Source organism: Dama dama, chromosome 2, assembly GCF_033118175.1.
Source record: "Dama dama isolate Ldn47 chromosome 2, ASM3311817v1, whole genome shotgun sequence".
NCBI lineage: Eukaryota > Metazoa > Chordata > Mammalia > Artiodactyla > Cervidae > Dama > Dama dama.
The window spans coordinates 13,913,011-13,935,465 of record NC_083682.1 but is presented as its reverse complement, the minus strand read 5'-3'; the positions used below and the strand labels follow the sequence as shown (position 1 = coordinate 13,935,465).

The window sequence follows — 22,455 nt, the reverse complement described above, 5'->3', positions numbered from 1 at the left end:
TATTTAAAAAAGAAAGGAAGGAAGGAAGGGCAGATCAGGCTGAAAGCACAGCCTGAGCAAAGGCGGAGAGGCGGGAAGGGGCATGGTGGATGTGTACTTTGGGAGCAGCTGAAGCTAAAGGTGCCATGGAGAGATGTCACAACCGAAGAAGAAACTGGACCGACCAACCTTAGAGGGCCTCAGATGCCAGTCTAAGACTTGACCTTGTGGACTGTGGGGAGTCATAAGTGCTCTGTGAATGAGGAGAGCTGTGTGATAGGCAGGACCTGCATTGAGATGGGGTCCCCCTGGGTTGGAGGGTGGTGGGGAGAAGATTCAGACCAGAGCTCCTTATCTTTCTGCTCCAATCCAGCCCACACTTCAGCACACACCACCCCACCCGCGACAAACTGTACCTATGTCCCCTCCCCCAGGATCAAGGTAAAGAAGGGGCTGCACGTGATGGCTGCCCGCCTAGCCCAGCCCACCCTCTGGACTGCCAAGCTGGACCGCTTCAAGGGCTCCAAGCACCACACCACTCTCATAACCTGCCATCGAGTCAGGCCAGTGGAGCCAAACTCCAGGTGGGTACTTTCTTCCCACGAGGGGTCGTGTGGGGGAGGGATGGTCCTAGAGTGCAAGTGGGCAGATTTATGGGGCTGGAGGGGAGGAGGCTTCCATGCAGCCCCCTCGTATTTGCATGTAGTCCGGCACAAGAGCAGTCTCCTTCAAGGAAGCAGCACAAAAGAGATATCTTTCCTTCACTCAGCTACTATTTATCCATCTTTTGGCACATGCCAGGTACAGTGTCTGTGAGTCTTATTCCAGATGACATCAACCTGTCCTGGCCACCCAGTCACAACTCTCACAGCCACTACCCCACCTCCGACTCCCACCACATGCGTCCATTTTTCCAGGCTGTTAATATTTCCCCAAAAGCCCAGCTGCAGTTCTTAAACACTTATAAACACTTCTTACTTATGCTCTGCATCTGGGTCAAGGCCTTGGACTTTGTAGCCCCTGTTTGAATTCTAGTTCTGACACTTTATGGATAAATATCTTAGGCAAGCTGGTGAAGCCCACCTCCCCCATTCCCACCCCAGCCTCTGTTTCCTCACCTGTGAAATGGACATCACGATGCACCCCTTATAGTCTATAAAAATAAGGTACCACACAGCACTTTTCTAGGCCAGTTTCTGGCACATAGTAGGCGCTTGATCAAAGGAAGCTGTGAGGTTCTTTATAATTCAGGGGTTGAGTGCCAGTCCTGGGACTCGGAAGCGAATCTTCCTCCTTGGTGTTTTATGCCACCCTGATGGCTGTGGAAGGCAGAAGTTAGCAAGCCTCCCAGGGGTTGGTAAAGTGGCTACTTGGATCTTAAGTGGATACTGGGACTCTGGAGCCAGGATGCTTGGGTTTCATCCCAGCTCTGCCACTTTTTACTGCATGACCTTGGGCAAGTTATATAACCTCTGTACCTCAGTTTCCTCATCTGTAAAATGGGGATAATCATAGGACCGACCTCACCAAGACAGGAAGTGCTCATGACAACGCCTGACTGCTAGCAAGCACTCAGATTCTCTCTCTTCTGGCCAGCAGCCCCCTTGAACTGTCCGAGTTCCTGTGGGTGGACTTTTTGGTGGAGAATGGCACTAGTGGGGGTGTGGCGGTCACTCGCCCTGTCACCTGGCAGCTAGAGTACCCAGGCCAGGCCCCCGAAGCAGAGAAGGACAAAATGGTGTGGGAGATCCTGGTGTCGGAGCGGGACATAAGAGCCCTCGTCCCACTGGCCAAGGTAAGGGGTCCGCAGCTTTTCCCAGCCAGGCTGGGGGGCAGGTGAAGTGGAGAGCTTGGGGCTGAGCTTCTCCTGCACCCCCAGGCTGAGGAGCTCGTGAACACGGCGCCGTTGACTGGAGTGCCGCGGCGGGTCCCTGTGCGCCTTGTCACCGTGGACAGTGGCGGAGCTCTGGTGGAGGTGACGGAACACATCGGCTGCGAGTCGGCCAACACACAGGTCCTGCAGGTGAGTGGCACGTGGGAGCTGTACCTGCTTGATGCACACACAGAGTTCCTCCTTCCCCAATCAGGTCCCCAAGAGAACAGCTTCTTTTTCTTTTTTTCAATCTTTTGGCCATGCTGCACGGCATGTGGGATCTTAGTTCCCTGACCAGGAACTGAACCTGTGGCCCCTGCATCAGCAGCATGGAGTGTTAACCACTGGACCACCAAGGGAGTCCCAGAGAGCAGCTTCTTCTTGATATCAGTGACCTCACGAGGGGAACCACAGCTTTGGTCCCACCAAATCTCTCCAGAGTCAAGTGGGAGCTGTACCACCCCAAAGCCCCCAATTCAGGCATTTTCCCATTCATTACTGCATTGGCAGATGAACTGACATGGGAGGGTTAAGAGCATGTACTTTACAGTGGGAAAGGTTTCGTTTGAAACCCATCTTTGTTATCAACTAACTGTGTGACTGTGGGCAAGTCTCAACCACTCTGAGCCTCCGTTTCCTAAGCTTTAAAATGAAAATATATTTTAGGGATGTTGTAAGAATTAAAAGCACTCTAAGAGGGACTTCCCTGGCTGCCCAGTGGTTAAGACTTCTCTTTCCAATGCAGGGGGTGTGGGTTTGATCCCTGGTCAGGGAGATCCCACATGCCTCCCAGCCAAAAACCAAAATATAAAACACAAGCAGGACTATAACAAATTCAATAAAGACTTTAAAATGGTCCACATCAAAAAAGAAAAAAAAAAAAGGCACCCTAAGACTGTATTCAGTAAAGCAGGGGCTGAAACACCAGCAGCTACTACTGTTACATTTGTTGTTGTTCAGTCACTCAGTCGTGTCCGACTCTCTGCAACCTCATGGACTGTAGCATACTGGGCTTCCCTGTCCTTCACTATCTCCCAGAGTTCACTCACTCATGTCCATTGAATCAGTGATGCCATCCAACCATCTCATCCTCTGTTGTAGAATGATAAAATAATGACAACTATCATTATTTGAGCCTTGAAATAATCTGTGAGGTTAAAAAAAACAGCAGGGCAATGTTCTCCAATCAAAGTTCTAAGAGGGGGAAGCCCAGAGGCTTTACTTCCTAAATCCTGGCTGCCTGAGTGAAGGTGTCCTTTGCTACCTGTGCCAGGTAGCATTATGTAAGTGATTCCTACCTGAGAGTCCTTGGATGGATAGACCTGCCTTGCCCTCAGCCTTTGTCCACCTAAGCACTAATGAGGAGCCAAACTTGTGCATTCAAACCCTTACCTGCTGGGGGAAAGATTTTGTTGTATGCAAAAAGCCAGTTTCCCCAACAGCTCCAGGTAAACTCAGGGAAGGGCAGTACCTCCCTGGGCAATGGATCTTGGCTGCATGGGAAAATCTCAGGGAAGCCATACCTTATAGTGGAACACAGAATGAATTTCAGCCTTACCCTTTCTTACGGGGCAGGAGTCAGGAATACTCTCTGGTCTGCACCTGTCCCCTGCCCTCTGCCCTTCCACAGGTGTCCGAGGCCTGTGACGCTGTGTTTGTGTCCGGCAAGGAGAGCCGGGGCGCTCGGGGGGTGCGGGTGGATTTCTGGTGGCGCCGGCTGCGGGCCTCGCTGCGGATGACCGTGTGGGCCCCACTGCTGCCCCTGCGCATCGAAGTGACTGACACCACCCTCGAGCAGGTCCGAGGCTGGAGGGTACCTGGCCCAGCGGAAGGGTGAGTGGAGCCCTGGGGAAGCTGATGGCTTTGGTGAAGTCCCTCTGGAACTGAGCGTGCGGGGAGGGGGGCGGGATACCACCCGAATTGAAGTGTGAAAAACTGCCCTGTGGTCTGCGGTTCCTTCTGCCCCTGCCTACCCTTCACACAGTCTCTGACTGCTGTTTGTAACTGCTGACGTCCACTCCTCTCCTCCTTCCCTGCCACTAATAGTTCATATCACTTCTAACATACCGCATGATCAGGTTAATCTTGTTTGTGGTCTGACTATCCCCCTCCGCACCTCTCCCCTCAAAGGAGAGGGCTTTCTCTATTCTGTTCTCTGCTGTGTCCTCAAGATAGCTCCTAGCTCAATAACTATTGAGGGGATCCCCCCAGAGCCCAAGGGTGAGGGGGCCTCAGGCCTCAGGAATCTGTCCTCCCAGGCCCTCCAGAGATGGAGCACTCGTAGGTCTCCTTCAATAACAGAGCATCCCCTCACCTCAGTTCAGTTCAGTTGCTCAGTCGTGTCCCACTCTTTGCAATCCTATGGACTGCAGCACGCCAGACCTCCCTGTCCATCACCAATTCCTGGGGTTTACTCAAACTCATGTCCATTGAGTCGGTGATGCCATCCAACCATCTGATCCTCTGTTGTCCCCTTCTCCTCTGGCTTTCAATCTTTCCCAGCATCAGGGTCTTTTCAAATGAGTCAGTCCTTCACATCAGGTGGCCAAAGTATTGGAGTTTCAGCTTCAACATCAGTCCTTCCAGTGAATATTCAGGACTGATTTCCTTTAGGATGGACTGATTGGATCTCCTTGCAGTCCAAGGGACTCTCAAGAGTCTTCTCCAACACCACACTTCAAAAGCATCAATTTTTCCGCGCTCAGCTTTCTTTATGGTCCAACTCTTATATCCATACCTGACTACTGGAAAACCATAGCCTTGACTAGACGGACCTTTACTGGCAAAGTAATGTCTCTGCTTTTTAATATGCCTTCTAGGTTGGTCATAACTTTTCTTCCAAGGAGTAAGCATCTTTTAATTTCATGGCTGCAGTCACCAAATGCAGTGGTTTGGAGCCCCCCAAAATAAAGTCTGTCACTGTTTCCCCTCGCCTCAAGCATAGTCAAAGAGTTCCAATTAGGAGCCAGAGGGGACAGGGGCGCGGCGCCAGCAGGTGGAAGGACCAGATCACTGAGGCGCGACTGTGGGCGGGGCTTGGATAACATGCCCCCCCCCACCTGGAGGCGGGGCCTCTCGTGGGCGGGGCCCGCGCCGACGCCCCTCCCCCGGGTCGCCCCTCCCCTCAGGGCGCTGGAGCCAGAGGCCGCGGGTGTCGAGGAGGCGGAGCGGCGAGCCCGCGGCTGCCGCCTGCAGTACCAGCGCGCCGGCGTGCGCTTCCTCGTCCCCTTCGCTGCCCATCCGCTGGACGGCGGCCGCAGCCTCACCCATCTGCTCGGCCCGGACTGGCTGCTGGACGTGTCCCACCTCGTGGCGCCGCACGCCCGTGTGCAAGACCCGCGCGTAGCCTCGCTGGAGGGAGGCCGGGTCCTGGTGGGCCGGGAGCCCGGTGTCACCTCCATCGAGGTGAGTAGACGCCCCGGAAAGGGCGTATGGAGGTGACTCCCAGAATATTAATGGGCAGGTACAAAGAGTGTCGGAATGGCCCAGGGTGCACCTGGGGAAGTTTGAGCCCGGGGGACGGGGGACTGGGTCGGAATAGGGCGGCCGTGTAATGGGGGCGAAGTCCTCAAAGTATGAAGGGCAGGGGTTGGGTGTTTGGGGCCTAGGTCTTGAGAGAGGAGGGAACTGTCCCTTAGGAGTGGGATTGTGGTCCAAGTATATATAGGGTGTGTGGTTTGGGTGCAGAAGGTGGGAAAGCTGCCTAGCTCATAAACCAGATCCCTCTGTAGGGGTGCTGGGTTCTTCAAATAGAGAAGATGTGACTGTGAATGATACTTCTCCCCCACTTCCAACTCCCTCTCACCCTCAGGTGCGCTCCCCATTGTCTGACTCCATCCTCGGGGAGCAGGCGCTGGCTGTGACAGATGACAAGGTCTCCGTGCTGGAGCTGCGGGTGCAGCCGGTGATGGGCATCTCACTGGCCCTAAGCCGGGGCACTGCCCACCCCGGGGAGGTCACAGCCACGTGCTGGGCGCAGTCCGCCCTTCCCGCCCCAAAGCAGGTGACACGCTGCGGGGTCAGGGGGTTGAGGTCGACATCTCTAGCTGGGGGTTGCTAACCAGAGGGATGGGAGGTACCTCCACCCTTCACCTTAGGGTTTTCAGGATGAGGACTGACTCCCTGTAAGGTAGTGAGCTCTCTGCAGCTGGCGGTGATCATGCAGTGACTGGCTGGAGTATGGCAGTGGGAGGTTATTAGAGGGCTCTAACTGAGGACCCTCCCGATGACTCAGACCCCGGGGCCGAGTAGCAGACAGGTGATTGACGCATGTCCCCTCTCTCCCTGTGTCTTGTCCCTCTCTGCCTGTGTCTGTTTTCTCTCTGGTCTCTTCTCCTCCTCCGTGTGGCCTGTGTCCCGTGGGAGTGGTCTCTGTGTGCATGCGTGCGTGCCCTCGCATGTCTCTGCCCGTGTCTGTGTGCCCCACAGGAGGTGGCCCTCTCCCTGTGGCTGTCCTTCTCTGACCACACCCTGGCCCCGGCCGAGCTCTACGACCACCATGACCTGGGACTGTCCGTCTCAGCCGAGGAGCCCGGTGCCGTGCTGCCAGCTGAGGAGCAGGGTGCCCATCTCCGGGTGGTGGTGAGTGGGGCGGGTGCCGAGGGGCTGCCCTTGCACGTGGCTCTGCACCCCCCGGAGCCCTGCCGCCGCGGCCGCCACCGTGTGCCCCTGGCCTCTGGCACAGCCTGGCTAGGGCGGCCCCCTGCTCCCACCCCAGCCCCTGCCCTCCCATCCAGCCCAGCTCAGAGCTCGTCGCCAGCTCCAGAGGCCAGCGTGGGTGGAGGACGGCGGGCAGCAGGCAGCATGGGGGGCAGTGGGGATGTGAGGGGTAAGTTCGAGCAGACAGAGGAAGAGGCCAGGAAGGAGGAGGCAGAAGCTAGGGAGGAGGAGGAGGAGGAGGGAGAGGAGGAGATGGTCCCCGCCCCTCAGCGGGTCACCGAGCTAGAGCTGGGCATGTATGCCCTGCTGGGCATCTTCTGTCTGGCCATCCTCATCTTCCTGGTCAATGGCGTGGTCTTCGTGCTGCGCTACCAGCGCAAGGAGCCTCCCGACGGTGCTGCTGACCCTGCCTCCCCCCAGCCCCACAACTGGGTCTGGCTGGGCACCGACCAGGAGGAACTGAGTCGCCAGCTGGACCGGCAGTCCCCTGGCCCGCCCAAGGGGGAGGGGGGCTGCCCTTGCGAGAGTGGGGGAGGAGGGGAGGCCCTGACCCTGGCCCAGGGCCAGGCCCAGGCCCCTGCTGGGGGCACCACCAGCTCCTCGGGCACCCTGGCCAGGAAGGAAGCCGGGGGGCGGAGGAAGCGCGTGGAGTTTGTGACGTTTGCGCCAGCGCCCCCGGCCCAGCTGCCTGAGGAGCTGGTGGGGGCTCCGGCCGTGCAGTCCATCCTGGTGGCGGGCGAGGAGGACATCCGCTGGGTGTGTGAGGACATGGGGCTGAAGGACCCCGAGGAGCTGCGCAGCTACATGGAGCGGATCCGGGGCAGCTCCTGACCCTCCCCGCCTGCCTGGCCCGGCGCCGTGGGCCTTCAGCCCGGGCAGCCTCCCGCTCATCCTCTGGTGCTTGTTGATCTGAGTCCCTGCCTGGTCCCTCGCCGGGACTCCCACCCAGGCCCCCTCTGCCCTGCCCCTTGTCATGGACCGTGGTCGTGAGGAAGGGCTCGTGGCCCTTATTTATGAGAACCATTTCATCCTAACGTCCGGTACAGAATTAAACTGAGGACACCAGCCGGGTACTGCCGCTGTCTGTGTTGGGGGAAGAGAGGCGGCTGTGGGGGATGGGGCTCTGTTCAGCCACTGTCCCTCCTGGGACAGCTTTGGGGGGCTGGGCCCTTGGCCGCCTTCTCATAGCGACCAGTGATTATGATGAACAGCAGGGCTGCGGCAGCCTGAATGCCGGCCAGCAGGAAGAAGTAGAGGTCCATTCGGTATTTGTTGATGTTCCCTGGAGAAAGGAGGGGTTGGCGTTTGGGTCAGGGTGGGGCTGTCCTGGAGCTGGCAGCTGAAGTCACAGTGGGCAGTGGCTGGGATCTGAGCACACTGGGCAGATGGTCCTCCAGCACTAGGCTGCCCTGGGTGTTTCCTGTGGTGTCTACAATGTCCTGTTAGCTGGCTGTTCTTTCAGGGACTTAAAACAGACCAAGAAAGGTGACCCTTAACCAGAATGGCAGGGTTCCAGAAGCAGGAAGGCGCCTTGGAGGTCTGCTGAGTTCATAGACTCCTTTTGGCTAGTTAGGGTCATGGAGGCCCAAGGAGGGGAGGCCACGCTGTGGGCGATGAGCTAGGTTTGGGCTCCAACCCCGTTCTCCTGAGTCTAACGTGCCACTTCCTTCTGCCTGGGGTCAAAGCACTTAGCAGTTGACACCCCCTTTCTAAGCCTCCTTCCAACCATGTCCCACTCCCGGGGAGCCCCCCAGACTCACCATTATCCTCCGGGGAGTACAGCCAGCCCCCCGGCAGTGACAGTAGTCCCACCAGGCTGGAGCCCAGTAGCGAGCCCACCCCGGACAGGCAGAAGAAGATGCCCATCATAGCACCCTGCATGGAGCGTGGGGCCTCTGAGTATGCAAACTCCAGGCCTGCAGAGAGGGAGGAAGGATTATCCAAGGGGCTGGAGGAGGAGCAGAGAATAGGCTCAGGCCCCAGTCTGCTGGGCCACAGCCCCCACCCCGCCCCCACCAAGCCTCTCTCCTGGCCTCCCCCAGATGGCCCCTTGCCTCTGCCTGGCTCATCTTCCCTGGACATGTCCTCCTGACTGCTCCCACGCTGCTGTCTCCCCTCTGCCCCTTCCTCCTGGGTCTCCCACTTCAATGATGGCACCGCTGAGCCAGCCCGGTCTTCACCCTCTCTCTCCCCCACCCTCTCTGCCCAGCTTTCACATCATCACCACATCATTTTGATTCAACCTCAGAAGTCTCTTCCCAAAGTCTGTCCCTGCCCCTGTTCCCTCTGCTCTGGGCCACATGAACAAAGGGAGGGCAGAGAGGACCCCCGTCTGCCCAGGGGCCTTGGAGAGGGCCTCGTGGAGGAGACGGCAGTCAGACTGGGAGGGGAAGTCTAAGTCCCCTTAGACTGAAGGAGAAACGGGAGTTCACATCCAATCTGTGAAATAGGCAGGTAGAGGGGACAGCAAGTACAAAGACACAGAGGGTGGGGAACATGGCACCAGGGGGGCTGGGGGGAAATTGGTATGGGAAGTGTCTTATTCACCTCTAATCCCCACTGGGATTAGTGCTGACAAGTCCCCACTGGGTGACTGCAGCCCTGCTCAGAAGACCCTGCCTGCCTCCATGAAGACAAGCTCTAGAGGCTGATCCCATGAAACCTCTGACTTCAAGGCACCACCACGCAGAGCCCATCACCTGTGCAAGAGCAGGGGAGGGGTCCAGGGTACCTGCAATGCTGGCAAAAATCTCACTGATCCCGATGAGCATGTACTGAGGGGTCTGCCACCAGATGGACAGTGGTGCTGCGTAGTACGTGTCCCGCCCAATCTGCTGGGACACTGTCTGGTTGTGATTGATGTATTCTAAACGCTTCATCTCCAGGATTCCTGGTGGCAGAGAGAAGGTATACAGTCAGATCCACTGTGGGCAGCTTGTGCTAATCTCTTCAGTCATGTCCAACTCTTTGCGACCCCATGGACTGCAGCCCACCAGGCTCCCCTGTCCATGGGATTCTCCAGGCAAGAATCCTGGAGTGGGCTGCCATGCCCTTCCCCAGGGAATCTTCCCAAATCAGGGATCAAACCCATGTCTCTTATGTCTCCTGCATTGGCAGGCAGGTTCTTTACCACTAGCACCACCTGGGAAGCCTTTAGGCAGCTTTGCCCATGACAGACCTTGGCAGGTAGTGGGTATTCACTAAGTAGCTAGTGATTGACCAGGCATCAGGTAAGGAAATTAATACTGGCCCTCCAACTATTCCCTTTTTGCCTTGACTGCTAGGAAGCTCAGAACTAGATTTTGCACTCAATAAGAGTAACAGCTCTTATTAATTGAGAGCCTGTTATGGGTGAGACACCTAGTATGCATTCTTGTAAATGAGAAAGAGAACTTTAAGCAATCAGCCCCAAGTCACAAAGCTGATAAGTAGTTGGGGCCGTCCTTGTGCCTCAGTGTGTCTGGTTTCAAAGCTGGTCCATTCCCATGATATCACATGACTCCTCTGCTGCAGCATCAAGTATTACAGTAGCATTTCTAACCTGGCTTTCAAGTTTATTTTCTCTCCCTTCATTGCTTAGGAGACAGCTGTGCTCTCATGGAACGAACACTGTTTATGTAATTAAGTGACTTGGGTTCCAGTCATGGCCCTGCCACTGGTTAGTTGTGTGACCTTGGGCCAATCACTTAACCTCTCTGAGACCCAGTACTTTTATGCAAGAAGTTCAGTGGTAATGAATTCACCTGCAATGCAGAAAACTTGGGTTCGATCCCTGGGTCGGGAAGATCCCCTGGGGAAGGTATTGGCTACCCACTCCAGTATTCTTATCTAGAGAATCCCATAGACAGAGAAGCCTGGCAGTCTACAGTCCATGGGGTCGCAAAGAGTTGGACATGACTGAGTGAGCACGCACGCAGGAATAAAAATCCCAGGATTCTTGTGAGGGTGATATAGGACAAAATTTACCAAAGTACCTAGCTGAAAAACAATCTACTTTGGTTTTCATCCTTTCATCCTCAGTTAACAAACACAATACTGTTTACTGAGCTTTAATTCCTTTGGCTCCTACTTATGATCCAGGCATGGTGCTGAGTGATTTACTGATTTCATCTTATTTAATCCTCACAACACTCCTGTTAGACCACATTCCATGAGGGCAGAGCCCAGGCCCTGCATAGTGTCTGAATGAATTACTCTCTCCTTTTTAAAGATGAAGTTCAGAGACACTAAGAAACTTCAGGATCATTATGTCACAAAGTGAAAGGGCTAAGGTCAGTGCAGTAGCATGCAAAGCTTCTTTTATCAGAGCCCTTTCTTGTAAGTGGCTTCGCAGCTTCAAATCCTTTTGAAATGGAAGAAGGAAAAGAATAAATAGTAAATACTTTTTGAAAAAAAGTCCCCCAACCACTGAACAGCTGTGTGTCTTTGGAAAACACATTCTACACACTTATTGAATATCTATGTTCATTATTCATGTTGTTGTCCAGTTGCTCGACAAAGTGTGTCCGAGTCTTTGCGGCCCCATGGACTGTAACCTGCCAGGCTCCTCTGTCCATGGGATTCTCTAGGCAAGAATACTGGAGTGGGTTGCCATGCCCTTCTCCAGGGTATCTTCCTGACCCAGGGATCAAACCTGGGTCTCCCACATTGCAGGCAGATTCTTTACCATCTGAGCCACCAGGGAAGCCCTCATTATTCATAGCAGTGAATAAAAAAAGAAAAAGAAAAAAAATTCCCTGCCTTCAGGGAGCTTACATCCCACTGGGGAAAATCTTTTTTCCTCTCTTGACCTGAGCTTCCTTATCTGTCAAAAATGAGAGGAGGCTGGACTCAAGGAGGAGAGTCTCTTTCAGCTCACATCTTCCAGAAGCCAAGACTGGCACCTACAGGTGGAGGGTGTACTTGGCCCAGACCCACAGCTCCATAATCAGCCCCTGGGGGAGCCAGCCTCCCTCCAGCCCCAGACAAAGGCCATCCCACTCCCCCAGGCCCCACACTGCACCTGCCACAATGACCGAGGTGAAACCAAAGAACATCCCCAGTGCCATCTTCTGCAGAGCAGAGGGAAGCAGCTTGCAGCGCAGCAGTAAAGGGTCAAGCAGGTGGTCCTTTACAGGCACCAGAATCAGCAACACCACGACATTGGCCAGGAGCAGCCAGGCTTCTGGGATCTGCAAGAAGAAACCAAGAGGGGCAGGTGAGCGGAGCAGAAGGAGCTCTGGACCAGAGTCGGCAGACCTGGACTCCATCCAGATTGTCCCTGCGTGACCCGGAGTCAGTCTGTTCCCCTCCCCTGAATGCACACTTCTCAGCTGTGCAACTAGGGGACGGATTAGATCAGGGAGGGCAAACAGCATCCTTTAACTTCTATCAATTGGCTGTGGCTGCCTGGAACGTTCATGGGCTCAGCATGAAAGAATGTCGAGATTGATTAGTGATGTCTGCCATGGGCAAGGAGTGAGGTTTAATAGCAAATATTCAGTTAGCCAAAATGTTCATTGAAGTTCTTTCATAAGGTGTTACAGAAAAACTTGAACGAACTTTTTGCCCACCCAATATGTCATTTATCTGCCAGTTTGATTTTAAGAGTCTCTGCGGTGGCAAGGACCTGGTTTGGAAAGTCCTGGTGCAAGGCAGAGATCTGAGTATCTGGGGTTCCAGAGAGGGAGCAAATGAGGAAGAGATAAGAATGCCCCAAGTGTGTCTGATCTGAGAGTCTGGTGCAAACTGGCAGTGAGGCCCACTTCAGAGCAGCGGTAGAGTGAAGCTGGCCAGATGTCTTGTATGTAGCTGAGCTTTACGGCAGGATGCCTGGACCTCCAGATGCATTTTCTATATCCCAAGGATGCTCTGCCACTGGGAGACAGGAGTGTGGAGGCTGCTTCAGTATTCTTTTTCTCAGAGGAAGCCCCCAGCCTGGCCTGAGATTAGGGCTGAACGCACATGTGTCTCTCACCTTGTAGACACAGCTCTGGACTCTCAGATCCTTGGATTTGTTGGTAGGGCAGTTGGGGAATATGTTCGGGATTTGGAGGTGAAGACCTTGTAGGACGTACGTGGACTGCATCTGCCGAGAGAACTAGAGATGAGGCTGGAACAGAGCTGGCCACCTTACCTCCACCCCAGGACGCTCCCAGCTCCAAGTCAGGCATTCCTCTGCAGTAGTACAGGGCGGCCAGGCAGCTGTCCCCTTTCCTAGTCTCAGGGAGAAGAGACCGCACCACCCTCCTCGCTCCTGGGGAGCTTCCGTCACTCTGCTCCCAGGCCTGAGGGCTACGTGCCCAGCTTTGCTCCAGAGCGAGGGTCCCAGCTGGTCTGGCTCATGTTCATGTCTCCAGGGCCAGCATAGAGTACTCGTGGATAAATGTTTGTTGACATGGGGAAGATAATGACATGGCTGGCCCCATGGGGAGCTCTTATCTGACACTGAAGCCAAGCTGAGTCACACAGGTTGACACAATTGGGGATGCGTAGCCACTGATCCACCAGAGTGTCCCTGGACATAGCGGCAGGAGCAGACTCCAGGGGGCCCTGTCATCCCAGGTGTTACCCTGTTAGTTGCTCTGTGAGGGAGGGGGAATCCAAGAGAATCCCGCAGAAGGGCCAGGGGGCAGCAGAGGTCCCTTGTGCTGACCAAGGCAGCAGTTGTTTGCTGACTGGTATGGAAGGATGTCAGTGTTCTAACAACTGGTGTGACTGGGGATCAGCCATGGACACACACGTCCCATCACAGACAGCTTCTGCCTCTGTGCTGTCTCCAAGTAGCAGGCTGACCCTGAACGACCCCCATCTTCTGCATCTCGAAACAAGATTCCTACAAAGCAGATGTGGGAGGCAATGACTTTAGGGCCTAGGGCTTAGAGGTTGGGGTTAGTTGCCCACCCTCCACACACCCACACACTTTGCGGGGCGGGAGGAAGCAGTGGTTCTCAAACCTCGCTAAGAGTTAGCACCATCTGAGAAGTTTATTACACTAGAGACTCCCCTGGCAATTCTCTTTCATGAATCTGGGGGTGAGACCTGGGAATCTGTATATTTTTAAAAAACTGTGCAGGGGATTCTGAGGCAGAGCCAGGGTTGGGAACTTCTGTTGCAAAGCACTGGAGGTGCTGAGCTTGTCTCAGACTTGCTGTAGGGTCTCAGATAACTGACCCACCTTTTCTGGGCCTTCGTTGCCAAGTCGGAGAATAGAATGCTTCAGAGTTGTCTGAGCCTCTAGTCTAACATGAGAAACTGAGGCTGGGAGGGATGGGGTGATTTATTCAGTCACTGGGACTCAGACCCGTCTCCAGAGCTGCTTGTGCACTCAGGGAATGTGATTATTGGGACAGCTTTGCATCAGGGCCCACCTGGCTGCTACAAGGCAGCAGTTCACTTTGTGAGGCCCTCCCCCATTAGGAGATGGGGGGAGGGCGCGGGGAGGGGCTGGTAGCTCAGCTGGTAAAGAATCCACCTGCAATGCAGGAGACAGGGGTTTGAGCCCTGCGTCGGGAAGATCCCCTGAAGAAGGAAATGGCAACCCACTCCAGTGTTCTTGCCTGGAAAATTCCATGGACAAAGAAGCCTGGTAGGTTACATAGCCCATAGAGTCGTAAGAGTTGGATATGACTTAGCGACTGAACCACACCACCCTCATTCCACATGCCCAGAGTATCTATGGTGAGAGATGAGACTACTAACGGGCTTAGGGAGCCATTTCCTCCAGACTGAAAGGGCAGGGGTGCTGACCTGGAAGTATACCATCCAATAGGGTACCAAAGTCACCATGATGGGCAAGATCTTCACCAGCACCTGGAAGTTGGCGATGTCCTCTTGGCGGGAAGGGCCAGGCTGTGGAAACCTCTGGTCAGGCAGCAGCTGGTCACTGGGAGGGTCTCTAAGGGGCCAAAGAGGCAGCAGATTAAATGGCAGCTACCGTCACCACCACCATGGCTACCTTCCCACATCCACCATCACCCCCTACTTTAATCCCACTCCCCTATCACCAGTTATCACAGCCATCATCTCGGAAATCACTGCCCTCCTCTCCTCCACTCCACCATCAGTATCACTTTCACTGACATTATCAACATTTGCACCCCTATCAGCATCATTAGTACAGTAACCACAGTCACCAAAGCCATCCTCTCCACGGAGTTCTCATTGCTATCACCATTAATTTTGTGTGTGTGTGTGTGTGTGTGTTGGCATAGCCACTGTCAATACGATCACTATCATCCCTGAAGCAGAGGTGGTGATCAAGACTCATTCCATCATAGAGCTTCAGCCTCTTGGGTCCTAGGGGAAATAAGACCAGAGGCTGTGGCAAGCAGAGTCTTGGGGGATTTTTTGGCTCATAGTGTTGATTTGCCCTGGGAATCAGGGAAGCCCCTGACTCAGGGAAAGAGGCATTACAGTTTGAGACACTCCAGTTCCCCAGGTGTGGTCTCCAAGCCCATCCTCCTTAACAGGCAACAGGAGAGCCCTCTCCCTACAGACCAAGGAATGGAGAGGTAGGGGTAGGGGGAACATTATTAGGAGGCAGGAAAGATCAGCTTTTACCCTTTGCCCTTTGTCTTGAGAAGTTTCTAATCCCTTCTCACCCAAGAGCCTCAGCTCATCCTTTGAGACTCCCAAAGGGAAGATACCAGTGTGGTGTGATGACCATCATGAGCTTCTCCCCTCCCAGTTTGTGATGCCGCTTCTTGACTGATGGATGGGGTTTATCTGCCCTGCCCTTGAATCTGAGGAAGCCTGTGACTGACTGTGTTAACCAACAGAATGAGGAAGAAGTGATGCTCTGGGACTCAGAAACTCCAAAAGGCCTTCAAGGGATGCAAAGCTTCCACTTCTTGTCTTTTGGGACATTTTCTCTTGGAATGCTTCCTTTCTTTCCTAGCCCAAACACCTTGCCTCCCGGGGGCGAGGCCACACAAAGAGGAACCAAAGTGCGTTTGCTGACAGTCAAGGTCAACAGTGAACCAGGAATGTGAGCTGTCTTGGGTGTTCTAACCCTTACAAGTCCCCATGTGACTGCAGCCCCCATGACATCACAAGAAGCAGAACTACCCAGGTGAGCCCAGTGAACCACAGGACTTTGAGAGGCAAAAAAGGTGGTAGCTTAAGACACTAAGTTCTGGGGTGGTTCATTAGGCAGCAATGGATCATTCCAACAAAACCTTATAGCAATGTACCAGGTTGGGAGAAAGCATGCTCTATACCTTTTCTGTCTAGATTCCACGGATGGGAGCTATAACTGGGTCCACGGTCTGGAGACAGGTTTGCTTAGCATAAGTAGTCAATAAACTCAGGGAAGAGAGGGGCAAAAGGCAGCCATTGTGCATATGCAAGATTATTCAGAACTTTCCTCCCTTGATGTTGTTTAGTCACTCAGTTGTGTCTGACTCTTTGCAACCCCATGGACTACAGCATCCCAGGTTTCCCTGTCCTTCACCATCTCCCGGAGTTTGCTCAGACTCATGTCCACTGAGTAGCTGGCTTTGCCATCCAACCATCTTGTCCTCTGTCATCCCCTTCTCCTCCTGCCTTCTATCTTTCATCAGGGTCTTTTCTAATGAGTTGGCTCTTCACATCAGGTGGTCAAAGTATTGGAGATTCAGCTTCAGCATCAGTCCTTCCAATGAACGTTCAGGGTTGATTTCCTTTAGGATTGACTGGTTTGATCTCCTTGCTGTCCAGGGGACTCTCAAGAGTCTTCTCCAATACCACAGTTCAAAAGCATCAATTCTTTGGTGCTCATCCTTTTTTATGGTCCAACTCTCACATCTCTACAAGACTACTGGAAAAACCATAGGTTTGACTATACGAATCTTTGTTGGCAAAGTAACGTCTCTGCTTTTTAATATGCTCATAGCTTTTCTTCCAAGAAGCAAGAGTCTTTTAATTTCATGACTGTAGTCACCATCTGTAGTGATTTTGGAGCCCAAGAAAATAAAGTCTGTCACTGTTTCCATTATTTCCCCATCTATTTGACATGAAGTGATGGGACTGGATGCCATGATGTTCGTTTTTTGAATGTTGAGTTTTAAGCCAGCTTTTCCACGCTTCTCTTTCACCTTCATCAAGAGGCTCTTTAGTTCCTCTTTGCTTTCTGTCATAATGGTGGTGTCATCTGCATATGTGAGGTTATTTCTCCCAGTAGTCTTGATTCCAGCTTGTGCTTCATCCAGTCTGGTATTTCGCATGATGTACTCTGCATATAAATTAAATAAGCAGGGTGACAATATATAGCCTTGATATACTCCTTTCCTAATTTTGAACCAGTCTGTTCCATGTCTGGTTCTAACTGTTGCTTCTTGGCCTGCATACAGGTTTCGCAGGAGGCAGGTAGGATAGTCTGGTATTCCCATCTCTTTAAGAATTTTCCAGTTTGTTGTGATCCACACAGTCAAAGGCTTTAGTGAAGTCAATGAAGCAGAAGTAGATGTTTTTCTGGAATTCTCTTGCTTTTTCTATGATTCAACAGATGTTGGCAATTTGATCTCTGGTTCTTCTCCCTCTTCTAAATCCAGATTGAACATCTGAAAGTTCATATTTCATGTACTGTTGAAGCCTGGCTTGGAGAATTTTGAACAGTACTTTGCTAGCACGTGAAATGAATGCAATTGTGCAGTAGTTTGAACATTCTTTGGCATTGCCTTTCTTTGGGATTGGAATGAAAACTGACCTTTTCCAGTCCTGTGGCCATTGCTGAGTTTTCCAAATTTGCTGGCATACTGAGTGCAACACTTTAACTGCATTATATTTTAGGATTTGAAATAGCTCAACTGGAATTCCATCACCTCCACTAGCTTTGTTTGCTTTCTAACAAAGTGATGCTTTCTAAGGCCCACTTGACTTCACACTCCAAGATGTCTGGCTCTAGGTGAGTGATCACACCATCACAGTTATCTGAGTCATTAAGATATTTTTTGTATAGTTTTTCAGTGTATTCTTGCCACCTTTTCTTAATATCTTCTGCTTCCATACCATTTCTTTCCTTTATTGTAACCATCTTTTCATGAAATGTTCCCTTGGTATCTCTAATTTTCTTGAAGAGATCTCTCTCTAGTCTTTCCCATTCTATTGTTTTCCTCTTTTTCTTTGCTTTGTTCACTTAGGAAGGCTTTCTTAACTCTCCTTGCTATTCTTTGGAGCTCTGCATTCAGATGAGTATATATTTCCTTTCTGCCTTTGCCTTTCACTTCTCTACTTTTCTCAGCTATTTGTAGGACCTCCTCAGATAACCATTTTGCTTTGTTGCATTTCTTTTTTGAGGGGATGGTTTTCCTCCCTTGGGAAAAGAAACTGGTTTGGCTAATTTCTTAGTTTTTCTTATACTTAATATCAAGGTGGTGTAGAATTCTGTCCCAACTGCCTTCACTGGTACCATCATCTCCACAACCACCACCTCTGCTGCCATGGTTTGTATTTATTGCCAGAAGTTATTGTCACTGATAACACCATCATCCCTATATTCATCACTTCCATCACTGTCAAGACTGTTAACATCCTCATACTTTCTACAGTTAGTTCACTGTCAATATTACCACCACCCTCATCTCCATCACCATCCTCAGGCATAGTGGGCAGCTCTAGCTGCCCATCATCATGAAGGGCTACCACTGGAGCTGATCCATAGTATCTTTAAACTGGACCACCTGGCCCCTCCCCCCAGAGTCCCCTCCTCACCTGGAAGAGCGTCGGTGCCACAGTCGGGGACAGCAGTTTTGGAGAGCAAGTTTGAGCATGGAGGACACTTGGCTGCCTGTGGGCGGTTTGATGATGAAGCTGGGGGTGGCAAAGAGGAAGATGAAGAAGGCCAGGCCCACACAGCCTGTGATGATGCAGTAGCCCAGCAGGAAGCTGATGTTCTGTTGGATAAAGGCCACCACCAGCAACGACAGCATGGCACCCACATTGATGCTCCAGTAAAACCAATTGAAGAAGCGGCGGCTGGCATGGCGACCAAGATCCATCACCTGCCAGGCAGTGGTAAGAGTGAGGAGCAAGGAGGGTTGGTGGCACCCTGCCATGACATACTCTCTGTGACTGCATGACCCTCCTACAGAGACACTTCTTGCATCAGTTGGTGGGCATTCTGGCACTTTCCTAATCCCTGATCACTAAGTAGATGCTCAATAATATTTGTCGAATGAATGAATAAACCCTTCCCTTGGGAGTCACTTGTTAATGATAAGGACATTTTGGCGCAGCTGTTTCTTCATGCCCTTGACACACATTGCTTTTTTATTGTCACTAAGTGGTGCACACAACAGATGTCTCTCATGCCACTTTGTTCATTTCTAGCTGATTTATCCCTTTGTGTTTGAGCAGACCATGGCGTGCATAACCTTCATAATCAGAAAAAAGCCAGTCAAGATCTCAGGTCTGCTCCACAGTATTAAATATGATTCATGCATATTACTGGAAGAACAAAAGTCCAATGGAAAATTTCCTCTGCAGTTTGGAGATGCAAATAGCATTTTCTATTGTGCCCCCACCCCTACTTGCCTCCCAGTCAAACAAAGTTGGCATAATCAGGGAAAGCAGAAGTGATCCCAGATGCAGCCCCAAGAGCAGACTTTGGCCTGATTTAAAAAAAAAAATTCAGGCCCCCCAGCAAGGGCAGAAGGGCTGAAAAATCTTTATTCAGAGTTTGGATCAATCTGTGACAACCAAGCCCCAGGCCCACTTCCGGTCTGCTGGCTTGGATCAACTGTATTGGCAGCTGTCCTGCTCCTAGATCCTGGTCCAAATTCTGACTCAGCAGGTCTGGGGCAGGGCCCGGACATCTGAAATCTGAAAAAGCAGTGAGCTCTGGAAGTCACCTCTAAATAAGCAAATTTGTACCCCATCACCCCTTCAACAACTCCCCAAATCTCAGAACCCATCATTCTTCTTCTACCCAGAGATACATATATCCATTAGCTAAGCAGATTTTGTCAAGCTTTAACTTCTGTGATTGCACTAGGAAAAAGATAACTAGGTATTTTGTTCCTTTTCCAGATGTAAGATTAGAGTTCACACAGATGCATTTAAAACTGCATCCCTTTGGAGATGTTGAGGGATCCTCTTGGCAGTAAAAAGGGAAGGGCCTGTCCACTCACTGAAAATCCTTGCTGTAGACTTTCAAGCAGAAAATCAAATAAGTCCCATAATGAGCAGTCACTCCATTTATTAATTGGATGTAAAATGAATATGACAGTTGCAACTCTAAGGGGAAGAGCAGGCAGCCCATTCAGGATATAAATGAGTTCTCCCAAAATGAGCAGCCACTTTGTTGAGAATGATGGATGGCCTGTTCTGAAACCAGCAAGTGTGTTAAAACGCTTGGCTCCTCTGTATGGCTGTTCTGCCAGATGATGCCAACCCTTCCCACCCTCCCTACCCATCTGACTGTCCCCTTGAATTCTGCAACAGCCCCCTCACTGCTCTGGTGTGCCCACTCTCGTGACCCCCATCCACTCTCTACCTTGTGGCCAGAGCCATTTTAAAGAACTCAAATCTAATCATGTCCATCCCTGCCTCAAATCATTTTAGTGTTTCTGAACTGCCTAGGGGTCAGGTCAGACCCCCAGGCAGCCTTCCAGCCTGGCCCGGCCCCACCCAAAGTCCATGCTGCCCAGTGGCAGAGCCTCTGAGAGGTCAATTCCGCCACCAAGAGGTGGGAGAGACAGGAGGCAGTAGATGGCTGAGGCCCTCTGGAGGTCAATGAGGTCAAGGCACAGGTTAAGGACACCTGGGGATAGGGTGGGATGTCAGTGAAGAGGACAGTTAAGGGAAGGTGAGAGATCCCCAGTGGCAGATTTTGAGGGTCTCCTGGTCTGAAGGAAGGTCAGTGGGGGCTGAGAAATGGAGAGGGCTGTCCTGGGGGCACTGAATCCCTCATCAGCAAAGCTATCCAAACATGCTGGGTGAGTCACTCCTTGGCAAGGTCACTGGAGACTATGTTGGATGCTGGACTGTGGATGACAGCTGAATGCAATGATTCTTTCTAAAATGTCCCCTTTCTGATTGTAACACATGTAATTAAAAAGCATTTTAAAACAGACAGTTAGGTAAAAAAAAAGTACAACTAGTCCAGTGGCCTGTTCCCACTACTGTTAAAATTTTTCCCAGTTTCTCCCTTTTGTTGACACCTGGTCTTTTCACATGGCTGTGATCATATTCTGTATGCAGTTGTGCACTGCTTTTTCTCATTAACATTGTAAGTGATTTTTTTCAAATCATGTTACATATTTTAAAAAATTACTGTCTTAACATCCCACTGAGTAGAACTATCAAAATACAGCTGTGCTATTAGGTATTTTTCCAGCAGTCATGTACGGATGTGAGAGGCAGAGGCCCCAAAAGGAGGCAGAGGATCCAAAAATTGATGCTTTTAAACTGTGGCGCCGGAGAAGACTCTTGAGAGTCCCTTGGACTACAAGGAGATCAAACCAGTCAATCCTAAAGGAAATCAATCTTGAATATTCATTGGAAGGACTGATGATGAAGCTGAAGCTATAATACTTTGGCCACTTGATGCAAAGAACCGACTCATTGGAAAAGACACTAATGCTGGGAAAGATTGAGGGCAGGAGGAGAAGGGGGCAGCAGGGGATGAGATGGTTGGATGGCTTCACTGATTCAATGGACGTGAATATGGGCAAACTGCGGGAGATAGTGAGGGTCAGGGAAGCCTGGCGTGCTACAGTTCATGGGGTTGCAAAGAGTCAGACATGACTTGGCAACTGAACAACAATAAATCAGGTGATTACTCATTCAGTTAGCAAATATCTATTGAATTTTATGTGCCATATTCTGTCCAAAAGGATACAGAAAAAGGCTCAGAAGTTAGGATATTGGCCCAAGTGCCGCTGGTTCCTGAGCAGCAGAGCTAAGATCTGAACAAGTAGGCCTGACTCCACCTCTGGCACAGCTGGCGGGAAAAGGCTTGCTCCTCTTGCAGACCCCAGATCGCTGTAACACGCAAATCTGGGGCTCCTGATGGGGCCTGAAGTCCAGGTAGCCGTATCCTCCTTTTGAGCAGCTCTCCAAGAGACCTTGGAAAGGTTGGTTAATGTCCTGAAACCTCAGTGTCCTCATCTGTAAAATGGCATAATACCACTACCTACCCTGTAAGTAGTTCAGAGGATGAAATGAATTAAAACACGGAAAGTGACACATCGTCAAAGAAGGCCAACTAGGGTTGTCACTATTGTTGTCGTTTTAGTTGTTGAAATAAGCAAACCCCGACCCCCTCTCCCCCCAGCTTCTTTCAAATAAGGAAACTGGACCGGAGAGCGGAAGTGGTTTGTCCGAGGTCACGCTGGCAGTCAAAGCCTCCTGATTCCCAGATCCCTCCCTCTCCCCCCACCCTCCCCGGCCCTCTGCCACTCACCTGGTCGGCCCCAAAAGAGGTGAGGTTGCTCCTGACGGAGCTGGCGGCCAGGGCGAGCAGCAGCAGCACCGCGTAGATGGTGGGCGCGCAGTAGGTGGCGCGCGAGGGGTGCTGGCAGCCGGGCGAGGGGCAGGCGGGCACCAGGTGCGCAGAGGGTATTTCTCCGCAGAAGGAGCTGCGGCCGTCGGGAAAGGCGGTGGCGGCCAGCAGGCCCGAGGCAGCCAAGTAGAGCAGCAGGCTGAGCACGATGGCGCGGTAGCGGCCCAAGTACACGTCGGCCAGCCAGCCGCCCACGGGCGACAGCAGGTAGGAGGCGCCCAGGAAGACAAGTGCGGCACGGGACGCCTGCTCGCCCCCCCAGTTGAGCTCGGCGCTGTTCAGGTAGAGCACGAGGTTGCCCGTGACGCCGAAGAAGGCGGCGCGCTCCAGCATCTCCACCAGCAGCACCGCGGCCGCCGCGGCCCGCCACCACCGACGGGGCCCCCGCGGCCTGCGCGCCAGGAGCGGCTGGCGTTCCTCCGACGCCCAGAGCGCCCCAGGGGCGCGCGTCCCGGCCATCCTGGGCCCCCTGCGGCGCGAC

At 52.3% G+C, this 22,455-nt stretch overlaps 2 protein-coding genes across 3 annotated transcripts in view; one reads left to right on the top strand and one right to left on the bottom strand.

The window, feature by feature from the left end:
- The window catches only part of TMEM132A (transmembrane protein 132A), a 13,584-nt gene extending 6,000 nt beyond the window's left edge, over positions 1–7,584 (top strand). For both annotated transcript variants that reach the window (XM_061166426.1, XM_061166421.1), the window contains exons 5-11: positions 414–563; positions 1,576–1,774; positions 1,859–2,002; positions 3,483–3,685; positions 4,981–5,257; positions 5,664–5,855; positions 6,281–7,584. In XM_061166426.1, coding sequence (XP_061022409.1) covers positions 414–563; positions 1,576–1,774; positions 1,859–2,002; positions 3,483–3,685; positions 4,981–5,257; positions 5,664–5,855; positions 6,281–7,342 — 2,227 coding nt within the window. In that variant the 3' untranslated portion in view covers positions 7,343–7,584. The remainder of the gene's footprint in view (positions 1–413; positions 564–1,575; positions 1,775–1,858; positions 2,003–3,482; positions 3,686–4,980; positions 5,258–5,663; positions 5,856–6,280) is intronic.
- Positions 7,496–22,455, bottom strand: SLC15A3 (solute carrier family 15 member 3). The gene is made up of 8 exons (XM_061166437.1): positions 21,876–22,455; positions 18,182–18,471; positions 14,240–14,387; positions 12,468–12,578; positions 11,514–11,682; positions 9,243–9,401; positions 8,272–8,427; positions 7,496–7,793 (listed from the first exon to the last, which is right to left on the bottom strand). The coding sequence occupies exons 1-8, from the start codon at positions 22,431–22,433 to the stop codon at positions 7,639–7,641; spliced, it is 1,746 nt and encodes a 581-aa protein (XP_061022420.1). The 5' UTR covers positions 22,434–22,455; the 3' UTR covers positions 7,496–7,638.